General features: G+C 36.8%; 1 protein-coding gene across 1 annotated transcript; it reads left to right on the top strand.

Annotated features, from left to right (window-relative positions):
* Positions 1-12,988: 12,988 nt before the first annotated feature.
* LOC148845632 (putative aquaporin SIP2-1) lies at positions 12,989-19,225 on the top strand. The gene is made up of 3 exons (XM_088954202.1): positions 12,989-14,511; positions 18,401-18,661; positions 18,777-19,225. The coding sequence occupies exons 1-3, from the start codon at positions 14,173-14,175 to the stop codon at positions 18,945-18,947; spliced, it is 771 nt and encodes a 256-aa protein (XP_088810328.1). The 5' UTR covers positions 12,989-14,172; the 3' UTR covers positions 18,948-19,225.
* Positions 19,226-20,068: the final 843 nt, after the last annotated feature.

Here is a 20,068-nt window from a genome sequence, read left to right on the forward strand (position 1 = left end):
ACTCAATAGATTTTATTGAAACAAAATTTGAAGCGAAGAAATGAATGGTTTCAAAGAACCCAAAAGTATGATTTCATAAAACAAATGCTTGTCTCCACTCAAATGATTCTGTTGTGTAGCGAAGTCATTATGTCATACTAGTATGTGGAAATCATTGTCTTTCTTTCATAAGGATGACAAGTGAGAAACCAGCCTCTTCTACTTCGTGGAATCTAGTGGAACCCTGTGTCATACTAAGAATACATACCAATACAAGGGGATTGTATTGTCATAATTGTTTTACCAAAAAAAAAAAGTATGGTCATAATTCATTCTCATATCATAAAGGTTTTTCATAAAAATTTGAAAAAAAATGAGGCTATATTCAGTTTAATAAAAATTAAAAGAGAATCAATAGTTCTTCAGGAATTTTATATATAAGGTTGAGTTTCATTTAATTCCTTAAGTAAGTTTTTCTCAACTTTCTTTTTCATATTTTTTATCATACAAAACATAGCCTAAATGACCCAACCAATTAAGTCAAAGGAGAATGCAACTCACAAACACTAATCCATAGTATTGTTAATTGTGCAATAACTATAATTTCTAGGAAGTGCGTTTAAAAGGTAAAATTCATTCACTTCACAACCACTCCCAATCATCTTCAATTCTTTGGTTCTATATCCTACAAGAACACAATAGTAAAAAAAAAAGGTCATTGAATAATTTAAATTCTTAGTTAAAATTATTCACAAAAAGAAGATTAATATGCAACTCAAGAACATGCAATATAAAAGGTACTGTTATCTTTCCTTCCTTTCCCTACCTTTTCCTTCAAACCAAACACAGCTTTTTGCCAACTATGGAAACATGGAACCCATCAGCAATAAAAACTTATCCATACCAAATCATATGCTAAAGCACCTGATTTATTTTCACTTCCTATAAGTGATACCTTAGGTGAGTAAATAACTTTCCCACCTAGGGGGAAAGTTTCCAACACGTGAATGGGACAAAAAACCCCTTTTAATAATGGATTTTTGTGTCTACAATAGTCATTTCCTTTTTTTTACTTGGGAAATAAATGAATATGGGTAAATACACTCATTTGGATAAGTGTTTTCCATGAAAAACTTACCTAAGTAATTGCATTTACTAGGATAAGTAACTAGCCAAAAAACAAACGGGGCCTTGGTGTTTTCTTCTACATTTATATGAATATCCACTTTAACCATTATGCATATTTTGCTCATTCATTTTCGATTTCAAAGTTTTTCTAACCAAAGATTTCTCTAAGTGGAGGGGCAGCCATCTTAAAATTTTGTTAATCAACTAACATCAAGGCTATGTTCGTTTTTCATAAAGTGGAGGGGGAAAAGTTTTGTCAATGAAGGGCAAACAAATAAAAAGTAATATCTCAAAATTGCTCCCACAAGATAAGAGTCTCTTCGACATTTTTCTCAAATCTCGGCTCTGCGTTTCTCCTCTCACTTCTAGGCTCTCCATTTCTTCTCCTCCATTCAGATTTTCTCCTCTCACCTCTCGACTCTGCATTTCTTCTCCTCCATTCCGTTTTTCTCCTCTCATACTACAACTCTCCCACCTCTCCTGTCTCCCTTCAACTATCTTTTCTGCTCCCTCTCTCTCTCTCTCTCTCTCTCTCTCTCTCTCTCTCTCTCTCTCTCATCAGTCAGCACCGCTGCTGAGTTCAAAACGGCAACCAGTCGTAGTGATGCCTCTCAAGCCCTAACATAACCCGTCGAAGAGCCAATCTTTCCCTTTCATCACCGCCAAACAGAGGACTTCCTTGAGTCGTCTTCAAGAGACAGGTATTCTTCCATAAAGGCATCAAGGCATCCAGCAGGTTGTATTCCACTCAGACATTTGAGCTTAGTAACTTATAGCAGAAAACAAAAACATGTTTGACGCAGCGTGAGGCGTTCAACAGAGCTCTATCGAACGCCTCATGCTGCATCAGGTGGTATCAGAGCGGGAGTTCACCCAGTCAGATGGCCAATGAAGATAGTAGCAGTCGCAACCAACCCCATGACGAAGATTAGGGGCTACAAGCTGTTTGGAGAGCAATCGAAGAGCAGCGAACAGCCACTCATAACATTGAGCAACAGTTGGCAAATATCACTGGAAAACTACGGACTTTGTTGCGAGATGATGTTCCAAGGAATAGGGATAATGCATTGCATCAAGCCGGAGGAGACGACCACAGTAGGCTAATCATTGATCTTATACTTCAATTACCCAGGAACCCTATTATTGATGATGATAGCGACGATGAACTAGAGTTCGACGTTGCTCCAGTTAATCCCTGTGATGGTAGGACTGGTAGGAATTGGTGATATCATGGCAATTTTAATCGCCGTCGGAATGATGATGAGTTTAAACTAAATGTGGATATCCCTACTTTTAGTGGAGATCTGGATATAGAGGGTCTTCTAGATTGGATCACCGAGGTAGACTATTTCTTTGAGTACATGGAGATCCCAGAAGAGAGAAGGGTGAAACTAGTAGCTTTTTGATTGAAGGGAGGAGCATTTGTCTGGTGGGAACGAATGAGGGAGACTCGGATCAGAGAAGGAAGAGGTCCAGTTTAAACATGGAGATGTATGAAACAATTAATAAGAGGAAGATTTTTGCCTCCTGATTATGAACAATATATGTTTGAATCATATCAAAGATGCGCATAGGGAACGAGGAGTGTGAACGAGTACACCTCAGAATTTCTGAGATTGGCTGAGAGGAACCAACTGTCAGAAAGTGACAATTAACAAGCAGCCCGTTATTTAAGTGGTTTGAAGCCTGCTATTCGAGATAAGATTAGAGTCTAGATGGTTATGAGTGTGCAGGAAGCGAGGAACCTAGCTTTGAAGGCTAAGTTGATGTTTCAAGAGAGGACTCGAGCTGATAATTATCGGCGATAAAGCGGGAATGACAATAGGCCAACAGCGGTTGATAAGGGCAAACCAACTCAAGGGGTGCAACCCTCCAACTCGCCTAATGCAGATAACACCAATAAGGTTGCAACAGGGAGGAAACACTCGAGGTAACACCTCAAACCCTCCTAAAAATATTAATCCGTATGCAAAACCTGTTCTTTTTAAGTGTTTCAAGTGTAATGAGGTTGGGCATAGGTCTAGTGATTATCCTAGGAGAAAGGCAGTTCACATAGTAGAAAGGAAGGAGGAAGAAGTTTGTGATGATGAAGTGTATTGTGTGCCCGATGGAGAGGATGAAGGAGGTAATTATGAACATGAAGAGTACACGTGTGTTGTGAGGAAACTCATGTTATCTCAGAAAAGTAAAGATGACACACAACGACATAGGCCATTTCGCACTAGGTGTACGGTGCAAGGTCAATTATTTGAATTGATTATTGACAGTGGCAGCTAGGAGAATATTATTGGCAGAGATGTGGTAAAAAAAAACTGTAACTAATTCATGAGAAACACTTGAACCCTTACACGATTGGTTGGATCAAAGAAGTTGGGGCGTGCGTGTGGAGGAGCGCTGCAAGGTTCCATTCTCTATTGGTAAGTATACTGATGATGTTTATTGTTGATATTGTGGATATGGATGCTTGCCATATTTTGCTTGGTAGGCCTTGGCAGTTTGATGTAGATGCCAAACACTTGGGTAGGAAGAACACATACCAGCTTGAAAAAGAGGGTGTGCGTTATACACTGTTGCCTATAGCGGAAAAGAACCAAACCAAGGCTTCAAATGTGGAGGAGAGGTATTTTCTTACCATAACACATCGCCACTCTGAGTTTGTAAGGGAGTGTAAAGATACCCGTGAGGTCCACTTATAGTTATAAAAAAGGAGAGTGTGAGTGAGCCACTAGGGGTGAATAAAATTCCAGTGGAAGTGCAGGGATTGCTCATCAATTTTCATGATGTAGTTTCTGACGATTTACCTGATGAGCTACCACCCATGTGAGGCGTTCAACACCACATTGATTTTGTTCCTGGTGCTAGCCTACCTAATCTGCCACACTACAGAATGAGTCCTAAGGAGAATGATATCTTACGGGAGAAGGTAGAAGAGTTGTTGAAAAAGGGGCACATCCAAGTTAGCATGATTCCTTGTGTGGTACCGGCATTATTGACACCGAAAAAAGATGGGAGTTGGAGGATGTGTGTTGACAGTAGAGCAATCAACAAAATCACTATTGGCTACAAGTTTCCCATTCCTAGGCTAGATGACATGCTTGATAAACTTGATGGAGTTGTGGTCTTTACCAAGATGATCTCAGAAGTGGTTATGATCAAATTAGAATCCGCCCTAGAGACAAATGAAAGACAGCTTTCAAGACAAGGGATGGATTGTTTGAGTGGTTAGTCATGCCTTTTGGACTAACTAATGCACCAAGCACTTTCATGAGACTGATGAATCAGGTACTACGTCATTTCATTGGTAAATCTGTTGTGGTATATTTTGATGATATTTTGATTTATAGTAAATCTGTTGATGAGAACATAGGACATATCTGAGGGGTATTGAGTGCGTTGAGAGAAAATAAACTATATGCTAATTTAAAAAAAAAATGCACTTTTATGAGTGATAGTTTATTGTTCTTGTGTTTTGTTGTAAGTAAGGATGGGATTAAAGTGGATGAGGAGAAAGTGCGAGCTATTAGGGAGTGGCCAACCCCAATGAACGTAACCGACGTAAGGTGTTTTCATGGGTTAGCAACTTTCTATAGGCGGTTTATCAAAAACTTTAGTAGTATTGTAGCTCCTATCACTGAATGTTTGAAGAAATGTAAGTTCTAGTGGGGAGAGGAATAAGAGCAATGTTTTGCTCTAATAAAAGAGAAGTTATGTACTGCTCCTATCTTAGCTCTGCCAATCTTTGACAAGTTATTTGAGGTTGAGTGTGATGCTGGTGGAGTGGGCATTGGGGTTGTGTTATCACAAGAAAAGAGACCAATTGTTTTCTTTAATGAGAAACTATGTGAAGCTAGAAAGAAGTGGTCTACTTATGATAAAGAGTTTTATGTTGTTGTGAGGGCATTGAAGACATGGGGACACTATTTGATTGCTAAAGAGTTTTGTCCTTTACACCGACCATCAAGCCCTTAAGTATTTAAGTAAGCAAAAATAGTTTAGGAGTGATCTGCATGCTAGGTGATCTGCTTTTGTTGATAAATTCCCATACAAAATTGTATATAAGGCTGAACAACAGAATATTGTGGCAGATGCTTTGAGCAGGTGTGTGGCTCTGATTAAGACCCTTAGCATTGAGATCGTGGGTTTTGGGTGTTTGAGAGATTTGTACGCCCAAGATGAAGACTTCAAGCAAGTTTGGGAGAAGTGCACGTCCAAGCAACTAGCGGGTGACTTTCACATACATTATGGGTTTCTTATGAAGGAGACCAATTGTGTATTCCTTGCACATCCCTTTGCGAGAAAGTCATTACGGATTTGCATGGGGGCGGCTTAGCAGGACACATTGGGAGGGACAATATGATTAAGGCTGTCAAGGGGCATTACTACTGGCCTAAGCTAAGGAGAGATGGGGCTACTATCGTAAATAGGTGTTATATATGTCAGACAGCTAAGGGACAATCCCTAAATAATGGTTTTTACATGCCTTTACCAGTTCCTACTGCTATTTGGGAAGATTTGTCTATGGATTTCATGTTGGGCTTGCCGAAGACTCCACGAAACATGGCCTCCGTGTTTGTGATTGTTGACCGGTTTTCCAAGATGGCACATTTCCTCCCATGTAAGAAGACCGCGGATGCGACAACAACAACCAAACTATTCTTCAGGGAGATTGTTCGTTTACACAGGGTGCCTAAGACCATTACGTCAGACAGAGATACAAGGTTCCTAAGTCACTTATGGATGACCTTGTGGAGGCTATTTGACTCGTCAGTGAATTTCAATAATACAGCTCATCCGCAGACTGATGAACAGACATAAGTGGTGAATCGAGCTCTCGGTAACCCGATCCATAGTATTTGCAGAGAGAGGCCGAAGTAGTGGGACTTTGTCGTAGCTCAAGCAGAATTTGCCAACAACAATGGAGTTCATAGCTCTACAAGTAGATCGCCATTTTCTATTGTTTATATAAAAGTACCTAACCATGCTTTGGATTTGATGAAGCTACCCAGGGTACCAAGTCTTATTACTACAGCGGAGCAGTTGGTAGGTCAGATTCAGTCAATACAAGAGGAAGTACAATAGAAACTTCACAGGGCCAATGAGAAGTGTAAACTTGCAGCTGACAAACATCGAAGGTACCAGGTGTTTGAAGTCGGTGATAAAGTCATGGTGTTCTTAAGGAATGAGCGATTACCCGTTGGGAAGCATAGTAAGTTAAAGCCTCAGAAGTATGGTCCGTACAAGATTATTAAGAAGATCAATGACAATGCTTACGTAGTGGATTTGCCAAATCACATGGGTATTTCCAAAACGTTTAATATTGCTGATTTTCGTCATTATTTGCCTGAAGTGACACTTGCATACCCTCATCATGACTCAAGGTCGAGTTCTTTCCAAGAGGGGGTGAATGATGGAGTGCCAATGCATAACCACCCGAACCAACCGGCGCCAGCTCCGCCTTAGAGAGGAGTCCCCATGCTAGAGGATTCCTTATGCTACCCGGCGTCAGATGAGGGCATCAAACGGCGGACATCGAAGGCATGCTGAAGACAAGTTCGAGTTACCTAGTTGTCTTACTTTACAAGTTTGCCAATGTTTTGATACGTTATAAATACCTCTGTTTTAAGCTTTAATAACACAAGAATTTCTTTCATCAATTCTCTCTGCTGTTCAGGCTATACGCCTAGTATTTTACGTGAGTCTCGAGTCCATAATCAAACTCGATCGAACGGGTGTTCGTAGAGTCATCTCTGTCGAATGCCTCACGCTGCGTCACTGTTTCTGTCGTGTCTGCCGGTTTTCTCTTGCTTGTATGGTAGGAGAGCCGCTAGCTGTGTGATGGCTGCGGCAGCTCCATCAATTGCTGGGTTCACGGTGTCTGTCAAGTATGGTGTTTCGCTATCGCCAGTTCCAAGCCGCCACTCCCTTGCCTCAGCTCGTTATGTGAGTATGCCTTCTGAATTCTGAATTTATCCACCTTATTTCATTCTTCTTTGAATATGAAAAGGAAAGGAAAAAAAGTTGGTTACATAAATCATAAATTATGTTATCGTGGAAAAGGGGTACCGGATTTGCTCGCTGTCGATGAATGGATGCCGAGGAGACCCAAAAATCCCAATCAGAACTGTTGAGACCAGGACGTTTCCGGTGGTTGGAACACTAGCGATGGCTATGGACAGTCTCAAGTTCAAACTGATTGTTTGTATGCTTGATCGGTACTGTTGTTTATGATACTATTTTTATTGTTTTCCAGATTTTGTTACCAAGACTATGGAGATTATGGTGGGTATGGTACTCCTGGAGTCACTATCTGCCCTCATCAGGGTACTTTTCTTGCAGAGAGCACGAAATGCTATAGATGTATCAGTTGCAGCACCTTCTAAAGGAGCCAAGGGGCAGAAAGGCCTCACAGAGAGCCAACTGGGACTTCTGAGTGCAAAGCCAAAGCCAGATTAATGCAGAGGTATGTTTTTATTGGGTCCGTAGCTATCTGCTTATATACTCTGACCCTATAGTTAGAGGTATCCTATAGTTAGTTCAACTCCATTTTTATTGAGTCCAAGCTTCTTTAGTTAGAGGTATCCTTTTAGTTAGTGAAACCTGAAGTTTCTAGCCTTACCATAATGCAGAAATTTATTTGATTCATTGTTCTGCTTCTGTATGTTTTTATTGATTATTATTTTTTTCTATCAAAATAGGTGATTAAGGGACTTTGAGCATGAAAATTGGTGGGAAACGTCGACCTACATGCATTGTTGGAATGCCATGATCTCTGGACTTGCACTTCATTGTTATGGCCAAGCTGCTCTAGGACTATTCGATGGTATGAAAGACAGACACATAAGGCCTGATGATATCACCTGTGTTGCCCTTCTAAGTGCGTGTAGCCATGCAGGTTTGGTTGAGGAGGTCTATTAGATATTTGAGTCTATGGAGGACTTTGGGGTCCTACCCAAGATGGAACATTATGCGTGTATGGTTGATCTTCTGGGTCGATCTGGTCTCCTTGACCTTGCATACAGTTTCATGAAAGCCATGTCGTTTGAACCTGGTGCAACTGTGTTAGGTGCTTTGCTTAGCTCTTGTCTGGTTCATGGGGATGCTGAATTAGCAGAAACTGTACCAAAGCATATCATCGACAAGGCCGGTTGTCTGAGCGATGGGGAATACATGATGCTGTCTAACATGTTTGCATTGCATGCTAGATATAAAGAAGCAGATAACTGGAGAAGCATGATGAAAGAAGCAGGGATTAGTAAAGTTGCCGGTTGTAGTACTATAGAGGTCAATGGTAGAATGTACAAATTTCTGGCCGGAGACAGAGAAGGTGGTTAAGCCTAGCTTGACGACATCAGGACCTCAAGAATACTTGATTAGAAAAGCTGGGTTGTATGAGTTCGCTTGATAGTTGATACTTGATATCAGCATGTTAGCATCAATCATAAACATGTTTGATCCAGCTTCCAACATCTTTCAGCCCGTCTAATCAGCAAATCAACATCTTCAACAGTTTCTGTTAAAACAAAACAATGGTGACACCAATAAACAAGTTATAGGTTTTGGATATCTGAGGCTAACTGTATTGCGAAACAAAGAGCACTTTCTTCAATGTCATTATTTAGGCTGAAGTATCCATTATACAGTTTACTAAAATAGCATACATGCAGGATATCTGAGGCTAACAGTCCAGTCATTTGTTGCCTTGGCTTTTCTAAATCAGAGCCTTACTAAATGCTTTGATTTTAGATCATCTGATAGCTTTTCCAATTATCTATTCAGTTGTCAATTAATTGTTATTTCTTTTTTCTATTTTCAAGTTTTAACAGTCTTAAATGCCCAAAATAATGGTAGATGGTGTTTATTTCTATTGTTCTAGAGGAAAATTTTGAATTAGGCTCAAATTGGGTTTAAAAGAAGAGGCAGCATGGTTTATTTCCAAAAAAAAAATAGGGGCATTTAAGACTTTGTGACATGGTTTTCAAACCTATGTCCAAAGGGTAAAATTGGAAAAAATTTACCCAGGAAAGTGGGTGTTGCCGAAAAGATTAAGCGTTTACCCAGGTAAATGTGTTGCCGAAAAAAAACATGGCCCAAAAGGAAAGTGTGAAACAATACAGGGGAAGATGTATCCCGTCTTGCGCAAAATCCAAAATAGAAGCACACCTCCTTACCCTCTCAACCCTGCCCAAAAGATTAATCAAAAACATAGCAATGGAAAATAAACAACAAAAGTACACGTTATTGGTCAATTTGCAAAACAGGGATCTTCGTATAGTGTTCTGTATTCGTCAATTTGAAAATCTTGAGTTGAACCCGAAATCTCTTTCAAGTATGTCAATATTGACCAAGAATATCTATTACCCTCATGAAGTGTGTGAGCAAATTTTACTCTCATGGACCATGAAATCAAAACCTAACACTTCATGACGAGGGGATAGTCTTTATCAAACCATGGTTGTTTTCTCTACCACTTCCTTGATGTTCCTTTCTCTTTCGAAATTAATCTGAAATATATCTCCTGCTTGGATATAAGGGTGTAACTCGGGTTGAAGGTCAACCTAGGCCTAATTCTAAAGGTGTAAACCTTGGGCTTGGGCCTGGCCCAAGTTTATCAATCTAAGCCCAATCCGAGCTTAACCTAACACAACTCAGGTTGGGATCGGGGTCGGGCTCTGGTTAATTGGGTGGGATGGTGTAATCATCTTTTATTGAGATTTATGGCCTAACTTAAGAGTATAATTAATTAAAAATATGTACAAATTTCATTTATTAAATGTACATATACATGATTACATGATTAGAAAAAATATATATTTTTACATAACTATAATACACATGTATAAATGTTTTCAGACGGGCTCAGGTTGGATTAGGCTTGGGTTGGGTTGGCCTGAGGCCTCAACCCAAGCCCTATCCAAGTTTAGGTTGGCCCCGAGTTTTCTGACTCAGGCCCAACCCGTGGAAAATTTCGGGTGGGGTCGAGTTGGGCTTAGGTTGGACCCGCCTAAGTTGCACTCCTACCAGGATATATCTGGCATCGTAATCTTGTATATTTTTCTAGAGATTGTTGACAATTTCTGTGACCCCATCACAATTTAACAATTTATTACATATCATTTTGCCATTAAAAAAAAACCTACCCTGCCTCCCTTAACCATCTTGCTTTCACCTTATGCTTGTTTTTCAATCTGCTTATTAGCGATAGCACCACCTTCGAGCTCAAAGAAAACAAGCACTAACAGACCCACTCGAATAACAACACACAACCAAGACAAAGAAAACCGAAGGAGAATAGAGAAACCAGTTAAAGCAAAAGGAAAATGAAAGGTACAAACGAAGAAAACAAAGAGAAACACAAAGGCTCAGTTTAGAAGAAGTACAAATGCAAACATGTATAGTGCAAATGCACTCTACATATTTGCATTTGTACTCCTTCCAAACTGAGCTTAAGGAAATTCAAAATCAAAATCAAATATACGCTTAATTCCATTTAAATGTAAATCTGTTCAATTCAAATTTACAATAAATCATCCGTAAGTAACAGGAGTGATGTAGCACTAGAGAGAGATTACATATATGTTTGGCATCGATGCTGCAGTTGCAGCACCGTTTTCTGCTGATGTGTGGCTTGGAGCACCGCTTTTTCCTTTATTTTTGTTTGGAATCATTGCTACCAGGTAGTAGGACATTTCCTGGAGCAAACAACAACTTTTTATGTTTGATACTATTGCTCCAGGAAACGTTTTTAGCATTGATACGCATTATCTAATGCCACATCACTACCCTGTTGGCAGCAACGGGCTGCAGTCCCATAAAATACCAAATTTGGCGTTGCTCCAAATCATGGCTTCCCGATTTCCAAGGCGTGGCTTGGAGCACCATTTTTTTATGGAAAAACAGTTCCAAACAAGGTATAAAGGAGATGTGGAGGGGTTTTAACAAATTATAATAACCCTTTTAAGGGTTTTCACGATCCAATTATCCCAGATTTGGATGATATGTTTATATAATCAGATCAGGCTCAGATTTTACAATCTTCATCTAATTAATAATTGGATCGGATTTGGTTTTGACTCCATCCTATCTGATTAAAATCTAAATCAGATTATACTATAATATTTATTGATTTTAATACATAAAATTTATATATTTTCTATTTAAAATTATAAAAACATATTCATATTATATATATATATATATATATGAATTTATATCTATAATAAAATCAGCATATTATATTTACATTAATTTATTATATATAAAAGTTGAAAATAATATACTTTTGCGGCCCACGTGTATCACTTTTATTTTTATATGACAAAATTAACATTAACCAACTAATCTCAATTTGATTGAATAGATGGATGGGTTTTAATGAATTATAACAACCCTTTTAAGTGTTTTCACAATCCAATTATCCCAAATTTAGATGAAGTGTTTATATAATCGGATTGGATTCGTATTTTTGCAATCTAGATCCGGTTAATAATTGGATTGGATTCGGATTTGACTCATCCAATCCAATTAAAACCTAAATCTTATTATATTATAATATTTATTGATTTTAATATATAAAATATATATAATTATATTTAAAATTATAAAAAATGTATTTCTAAATTATATATATAATAAATTCAATATGTTTTATTTACATTAATTTATCTATAAAAGTTGAAAATAATATATTTTTATAGTCCATATGTACCATTTTTATTTTTAAATGACAAAATTAACATCCATCAACTAATCTCAATTTGATTGAATAGATGGACATACTTCAAAGTTTTTTGGTTCAAAAAAATGAAGTTGAATAAAGAGCATTATTGTAATTTTGCAAACACCATTTATCTTTTTAATTACAAATGTGGAGGATCTCTTTATGTATCAAAAGTCATTGTTAGTTTAAGAGAAAGTTGAAAAATGGAGGTATTTTAACGAATTATAATAACCCTTTTAAGGGTTTTCACAATCTGATTATCCAAGATTCATATGATGTATTTACATAATTGGATCATATTCAGATTTTGCAATTTGGATTTGACTCCGTCCAATCTGATTAAACTCTAAATTCAATTATATTTAAAATTATTAAAAATACATTATATTATATTATATTATATTATATATGAATTTATATATATATTATAAATTCAGTATGTTATAATTACAATAATTTATTATATAAAAGTGGAAAAGTAATTAACTTTTAATTTTTTGTATTTAAAAAATTAAAGTGAAATCATATTAAATCCAATTCAATTCAAGTCCTTTAGGATTCAAAATCAAATTCAATAAGATTTCGGATCAGATTGGATGCAAATTTTTAATAATTAAAACCAAATATAATCATTTGAGTCCAATCCGTTTTGCAACCCTAATTGTAGTGATACATTGGAAACATCTCACATGTCAAGTTGTGATTATGGAGAGATGTTCCCCGTGTACAATCATAACCGCTCGTTGGAACAGTGTTGGGAGTAGATCAACTCTTTTAATATTAGTGCAAGAATTGCAACAAAGCAAGCACAACTTGCCACCTGTCAAATTGCCCTGTGCCAAAACAACTAAATCAAAGCCCTTGATTTGTTGCCATGGCCCCACCTTGAATTAGATGAAGTGATTTCTTGGTGGGGCCACGTGATTTTCTTTTAGCTTGTAGACAAAAGTTAATTTATATAGTCACATGATATTGATAAAAGTTGGTCTTAATTTATGTGCCTGTCAATCATTAGGGAAGGTTTCATTTTAATATTTTTTCTAATGATTAAGCGTTTATTTAATATTCCGCTAATGTGGTGTCTAATAGTACCTAATTGTTAATAAATCCCAAAGAAAAGGTTTATCAATTACTTTTTTTCGATTTTAAAGACAAATCAATTTCAAACGTTTATTCAATAAACGAAAGCGAAAGCCATGCATAACATATACAAATTGTGCGCAACAACCAAACACCTATTGAATCTGTGAGAATGATGTAATCCAGCTCCTTGGATCGAAACATGGTAAAATGTAATTCACCTTGGTGACCTTTGTTGCTAAGCAGTTTTCTGCTCGATTCCTTCCCTATGCGTGTGATGATACTTGATTATGGCGTTCATTTCTCCCATGATTTTTATGCACTACTTCCCTTACATTTCCATGCATCTTGCGCATTCCATTCAACATATTTATCATTAGCTTGGAGTCTCCTTTGATGTCTATAGTCTAGTCGAAGATCTTTGGTCATGCGATGGATTTCTGAACACCCCTCATTTCCGCTTAATTTTTATCTGTGGGACCTGGACCTGCCGCAATTTTGAGAGTCTCTTCGGAGGGTTCCATTTCATTCCCTTTTTAAGACTATTTTCTAACTTCCTTTCTATTCTGGCGGTTTGAACTTTGAATGGACCATTGTTGAAGAATGTTTCATTCCTGTTTTTCCACGTACATAATAATTGAAAACTACATTTTTCTAAGAAGAGGGTGGAAATTTTTTTTTTTTTTCCAACCTGCCTGCGTAGAACCCTCCACCAATCTATTATTATGGTCTGATTTTCTTCAGATTTCGGTCTCGGAATAAGGTGTTCCACTTTTGGTCACAGTTATCCTTTGCTCCAGTGTGTTTCTCGTTAGTAACTATACTTGGTCTTTCAAATCAGTGGGGAGACCCTCTGTTTCTTACTAGTAGCAATTCACCGTACAGAGTCCTTGGTGCTCCGCAAAACTCTACTTGGTACGACCGTTGTGGGACCACCCAACTAACATCACCATTGCAGCTTCCCGTAAGCTTCATGGTGGGGCGGAACCGTGGAAAATGTCGTCGGCTCTCTCAGGGTCGAGAAGCACTCGCATGGAAACAACGACAAGCAACATCTTACTTCTCTAAATGACCAAGTTACCCTCTCTACTATTAACGTTCTTCTGCAATCTCAGAATCGCGTAACGTTTGACCATCTTTCCCAAATGTCAGTATCAACAAGGGAATAAATTTGTCAGCCACAAATCCCTCCGCATACAATCTTCCCCCTCCTCCTCCCCTTCTTCCTCTTCCTCTTCTTTCCTCTTCGTCTTCTTCATCTGCAAATCATGCAGCGAAATAAGGAAGAATCTCAGAAAGCAGGGACAAAACCCATATCATTCATGGCAGGAAACCCACTGATTTTGTGGGATTTCGTCCTTTCCTTCATGTGGGTATGGTCAGGAGCTCTCTTAAAGATCTTTGCATACAAGATTCTGGGGTTTGGGTCTGAACCCAGAGGAGAAATCATTAGGGGTTGCTTAGCCGTTTTGACAATGTTTGTTTTTGCATCGTTGGGGAGGATTAGTAGAGGTGCCGCTTACAATCCTCTCACAGTGTTGCCCGGTGCCATTTCTGGGAGTTTCGGCAGGTTTTTGTTATCTGTTGGTGTAAGAATTCCTACTCAGGTAAGTAGTTGGTCTTATGCTTATACTGAGTTAAATGGTTTTGTTTTCTGAATGCTTGAATACCAATTTCAACATGTTCTGAGTTTCTTTTAGTTGGTATTTATCTGAATAGGATTTGGTTAATGGATTGACATTCGAAGATTTAATAGGAAAGCAAAATTTCCTGCCACGGGCTATAAGCCCGATTATTGTTGATTCTTTCTACTATATCCTTTGCATCTGATTGGAGAAAAATGTCATCTGCCTGTGGTATTTGGCTGCTAGTAATCCTTTGTGGAGGGCTTGAATCTCTGAGTCTCTGCTTTCAATTGTTGCAATCCTGGTTCCTTCTGCCATAATGAGTTGACCTGCTTCAAAGTGAATACAATTACCAATGCCAGCTTAATTTGTATTGCTATTATATGATCCACCGCATTGGTCTTGTATTTATCAAGGAATTATCTTGCTTGTGACGGAGGAATTGAGTCTATTGGTGTATGTTCTATCATTTTGAGTGTTCAAAAAACAGAGTTATTTGCTCTTCAACCTGATTGAGAAGCTGTATGGGATGAGTATCTGTCTTTGTGAACAGTTTTTATTTCTTGCTTGCCAGATACACCTGCATATGGTTTCCATTTTCTCAAGTAAGGATCTTTTATGTGTGCTATCAGTTTGCTGAGAATCTAGTCAATCATTAATTGCCTGATTGATCGGGACCATTCTGTATCAATCTGTTTTGAACAGCCAGATAAAACCTGCAAAGGGACAATATATAAATATATTCTCTTAATTACTATCATTTTGATCCCAAAATGTGCATGAAGCCCTTGAGAGGATTTGTTTCTCTTTTGATATCTATCCTGTGGGTAGACAATTCAAAGTAACTTCCACATTAATAATTGATATTTAGGTGGAATCTTCAACGACCATAGCATATTCCAATTGCAACTTTTCCTAAACGTAGATGGCTGTTGCCATAGATGCTCCAGAGAGGCTGATTTAACTGGAAAGAGTCCAGATTTACTGGGCTTCCAAATTAATTGATCATTCTCAAGATTTCTGTTTATTGGGTGCTTCTATACAACTTTCAGTGAATGAACTTTTGGTCTTGCTCCTGTTCCATCTGCCATCAGTGTTCACTCTGATAGTTTCTTTTTTGTTAGTTCCTTCTTGTTCTCCCTCTCCTGTTTCAACTCCAAAGTGTGGAGCAACTTATGTTGTACATGTTTCACACTGCACATGTATTTGGTTTCCATCTTTAATTTCCAACAAAAGATATGGCTTCATTCCTGACATAGCTTCTAACAGCCTTCTTCCCCATTCAGAGCATTTTGTATAATGTGGACTATGTCTCTTGAAATATTTTGTTCTTATAATTGTTACCCACCAGCTTTTTGGGTTACTTAGAAGCCTCCACACCGGACTTGCAAACATGGCTTTATTCATTTCCTCTACCCATCTGATGCCCAGTCCTCCCATTGACTTATTTTGGCATATTTTACTCCATGAGATAGTATATAATTTTCATTTTTCAATGCTCCCTTTCCACCAAAATCTTCTTTGAGTCTCTTCAATTTTTTTTGCATACTGTTTTGGGCAAGATAGAGGTAGCCAGTGTACAGTGGGATGGCTCAAACTACTGATTTGATTAGAGTAGTCCTCCCTGCCTGTGATAGAAGTTCTCTTCTGTTTCCATTCTATTTTGTATCTTCCCCACTATATAATTGTATGATTTTATTTCTATTTTGCCTATCCAGAGCTTAACTCCAAGATATTTTTCATGATCTTTCATAGACCTGATGTTTTGCAGTCTCACCAAGAGCATCTTATTTCTTCTATTAATGTTTGATCTGAAAAGGATATTTGAATATTGGTAATTAATCCGTTGACCCAAAATTGTTTCAAAATCATGGAATAGAGTTTTCAATGCCTCTATTTTCTTTTTTGTAGCTTTGCTTTTGAAGTAGTAATCATCCGCAAATATTGAGTTATTTGAGAGTGCATGTTTGGCTAACTTCACACCATAAATTTGATTGCTATTTTCAGCTTTACTAAGATAGGACGATAGGACTTCCATTCCAATCAAAAAGATAAGGTGATAACAGGTCACTTTTCCTTAGTCCCCTACTCACTTTGAAATAACCATATGATGCCCCATTTATAAGTATAGAAAATTTTGGTGTTGATATGCATTGACTGATCATCACACACCATTTCTGAGGAAAGCCCATTTTGGCCATGACCATCAATATGAGATTCCACCTCATTTTATCAAAAGTTTTGGCCATATCTAATGCTATTGCCATCCAACCTGTGCCTTTCTTTTGTTTTCTCATCTGATCAATCTGGCCAATAGAGGGGAAATTGGTCTGAATTAAGATGGAGCTTCGGGATTGGAAGTTTTCAGTATAAACACTATCTTAGTGTTGTTCTTTTCTGTTTTTGATTTTAGCTAACATCTAATATTGTCTTCTCTTGTTTGATACATGAAGTATGTTGGCTAGTTAAAATATAAGTTGGGTTTACTAGTGTTGTTTATTGCTTGAAATGGGTTTGATTTTGGGTTGGAATCTGAATTGGGTTCTGTTGGCATCTTACTTGGCTCTCTTATGTTTAAAGCAGTTCTGATTGGTTTTAAGCAAAAATTTCTTTTGGTTTCTATTGCCTGGATTAGGTTTGGCTTTTAAAGTGCAAATTTCATAGGCTTAAGCTAATTTCGTTGTCATTTTCTTGATTGATCCATCAATCCTCTTCTTGATGTTAAAGACCCATCACTGTGCTTGTTCATGGTATTTAAATTGTCTTGAACTAGATATATATTCATTCATTTTACTAGCTTTATCAGGTTGAGTTGGTTGTTGAATTGGGTTCTGTCGGTTGGTATTGCTAATAATAAATTTTTGTTTATTCTTTTGGGAGGAAAGAATGTTATTGTAGAATCTCTGCTCCAGGCACATGTGCCATGGACCACAAACAAATGACACAAGGCTTTCAGTTGGGCTTCTAATCTAGCAAAGCAAGATTAGGTTTTGCTGCTTAACACACTTCATCTTTTTTCCCACTAGGTGTTAGGTTTATTATATTTATCATTTTGTCATGGGATATTTAATTATTTTTTCTCTTTAATAAATTTATTTTATCTTCAAAAAAATTACTCTCATATTTTAATTGTTGATTATGATCGTTTTGATACCTAGGATGGATTTGACTTGTTGCATCATGGACAGATGAAACATTCTATATCTCTATATTTATCCATCCTTTCCAAAACTCAATTTTATAATTTTAAATTGAAGGGACCTCCTCATGCCTAAACCATATGTTTATAAGGTCTTATAATAATGGCCTGGAATTCAGAGATACTTTTATCATATATAGGCCCAAACTTGTTAATGTACTACATTGGAAAATTTTATTTCAAAAATACTGATTTTTATATCCTGTAAACTAACCAACTACCAGACATCAGTGAGGACAGTCCAGACCCAATTTTTATATCCTGCAAAAATTATCAATCAGAATCAACCGATTCAATCATGAAGACTCCATTATAGTGCATGAGAAAGCATTAACTTTCTGGTAGTGCCACCAATTTACCTATTTTCTCAAGTGAAAGGAACCTATTACTTGATGAAACACTCCTTTTGGGAGCACCTTGAGCTTTTACTAATATGACCAGAATTCCAAGATATCCGAATTCCAAACATGAATCTCTTTGTATCATTTTTTTAATGAGTGAATCTCTTTGTATCATTCTTATAAGGCAAGGAGAAAGGGGCATAAACTGATAATGATCTATTGTTGCAAGTCTGTCCGAATTCTTTCATCATTTCAGTCACTAATGATATTCTGCCTCAAATTTTATTATTCAATATCAATCAATGAACTAGAATTTGGATTTAAATTTCAGGTAATTGGATCTATTATTGGAGTTCAACTTATCCTTTGGACCTTTCCTGAAATAGGCCATGGACCTCGCCTGAATGTCGATATTCACAAAGGTGCATTGACCGAAGGGTGTCTTACATTCACAATTATTGTCATCTCACTTGGGGCAGCTCGGAGTAGCCCTGACAGTTTCTTCTTGAGAACATGGACTTCAAGTCTATCCAAGCTAGCTCTTCATATACTGGGTTCTGATCTGACTGGTGGATGCATGAACCCGGCTTCTGTATGCACTCTCCCAAACACCAATTATTTGCTAATATATTTTTTTTTTCGTTTTACATGTTTTAAACTACAATCTACCAAATTGAAGACTGATTCTAATGTGTTGGATTGGATAGGCCATGGGATGGGCTTATGCTCGAGGAGATTACATGACCAAGGAGCATTTATATGTGTACTGGCTTGCTCCAATTGAGGCAACTCTGTTAGGATTATGGGCATTCAAGTTAATTGCTCAGCCTGAGAAGAAGCAGGAGCTAGAGATAGATGAGAAGGATAAATCAGATTGAACAGATTTAATTCCTTTCAAGTTAATTTGTTCAGCCTGAGAAGAAGCAGGAGCTAGACATAGATGAGAAGGATAAATCAGATTGAACAGATTTAATTCCTTGCATTGAATTTTCTTTCTCTCTATTTTACTCTTTAATTAGCAGAATTTATGGTAGTCACCAGTCCACCGGTGACTGGTTAACCGGTTGTATCGATTCGATTGAATGTAAAAACCAAACCGTGAGCACCCCTACTAATGGTTTTCTTTAAGTAGTAATTAATAATTTGATTTTAAAAAGATATTATTGTTGAAGTTTTTAACACGTGTAGTAATTTGTAGAAAGTCATTACCATGTGACTTAATTATGAATAATTTATATAAAAAAATATTTAATATAGAAAGCTTTTATTTTAGTATTTAAAATTCAATGGGTGGATTTGAAATTTTGAAGATGAGTACGATTTATGTCTTGGACTTGTGAATATTTTGCCATTCTAATTTTGTGTATCTAATTATATACAAATGTTATTAATTACTAATTAAAATTAAATAAAATAATATCAAATTAATGATTTACGTATTTAACTCAATTAGTTGATTACTTGACTTGATTTTTTGGCGATTTATATATAGAAATAAAAACTAGATAAAATATAACTGATTATTTGATTTATAGTTTGCATATGATTTGTGTTTTGGATATATAAAAGTACAAATAGGGTCTTTGGGTTTATGAAATTTTTCTTAACTAAAATACCCTTCTTTTCAAAACATGGTCCTCTTTATTATGAGGGAAAAATTTAATTTGAATGCTATTATTAAATTCATTTAATTCCCTCTCATTAAGTATCACATTTAAGGTATTAACTCCCATTCTCCCTCATTGAATTATATATTTAAGGCATTTTTATTTTTCATTACTAAATTTTGCTAATTAAATCAATGCATAGTAATTTTAATAGTATAAAATTTTATATTTTTAATATCAACCCCAAAAACAAAAACCGTATTTTTGTCTAGGAGGTGGTAAAAAGTTCAACCATTTTGGGTCAAATTGGCCAACCCATAATGCTATAATTAAATAATAAAAATTTAAAAGTAGATAAAATAGAAAAGTTGTAAAAGAATTTGGGTACATTT

The sequence above is a fragment of the Nelumbo lutea genome, chromosome 7, assembly GCF_056320005.1.
Source record: "Nelumbo lutea isolate HS-2025 chromosome 7, American lotus-T2T, whole genome shotgun sequence".
Taxonomy (NCBI): Eukaryota; Viridiplantae; Streptophyta; class Magnoliopsida; order Proteales; family Nelumbonaceae; genus Nelumbo; species Nelumbo lutea.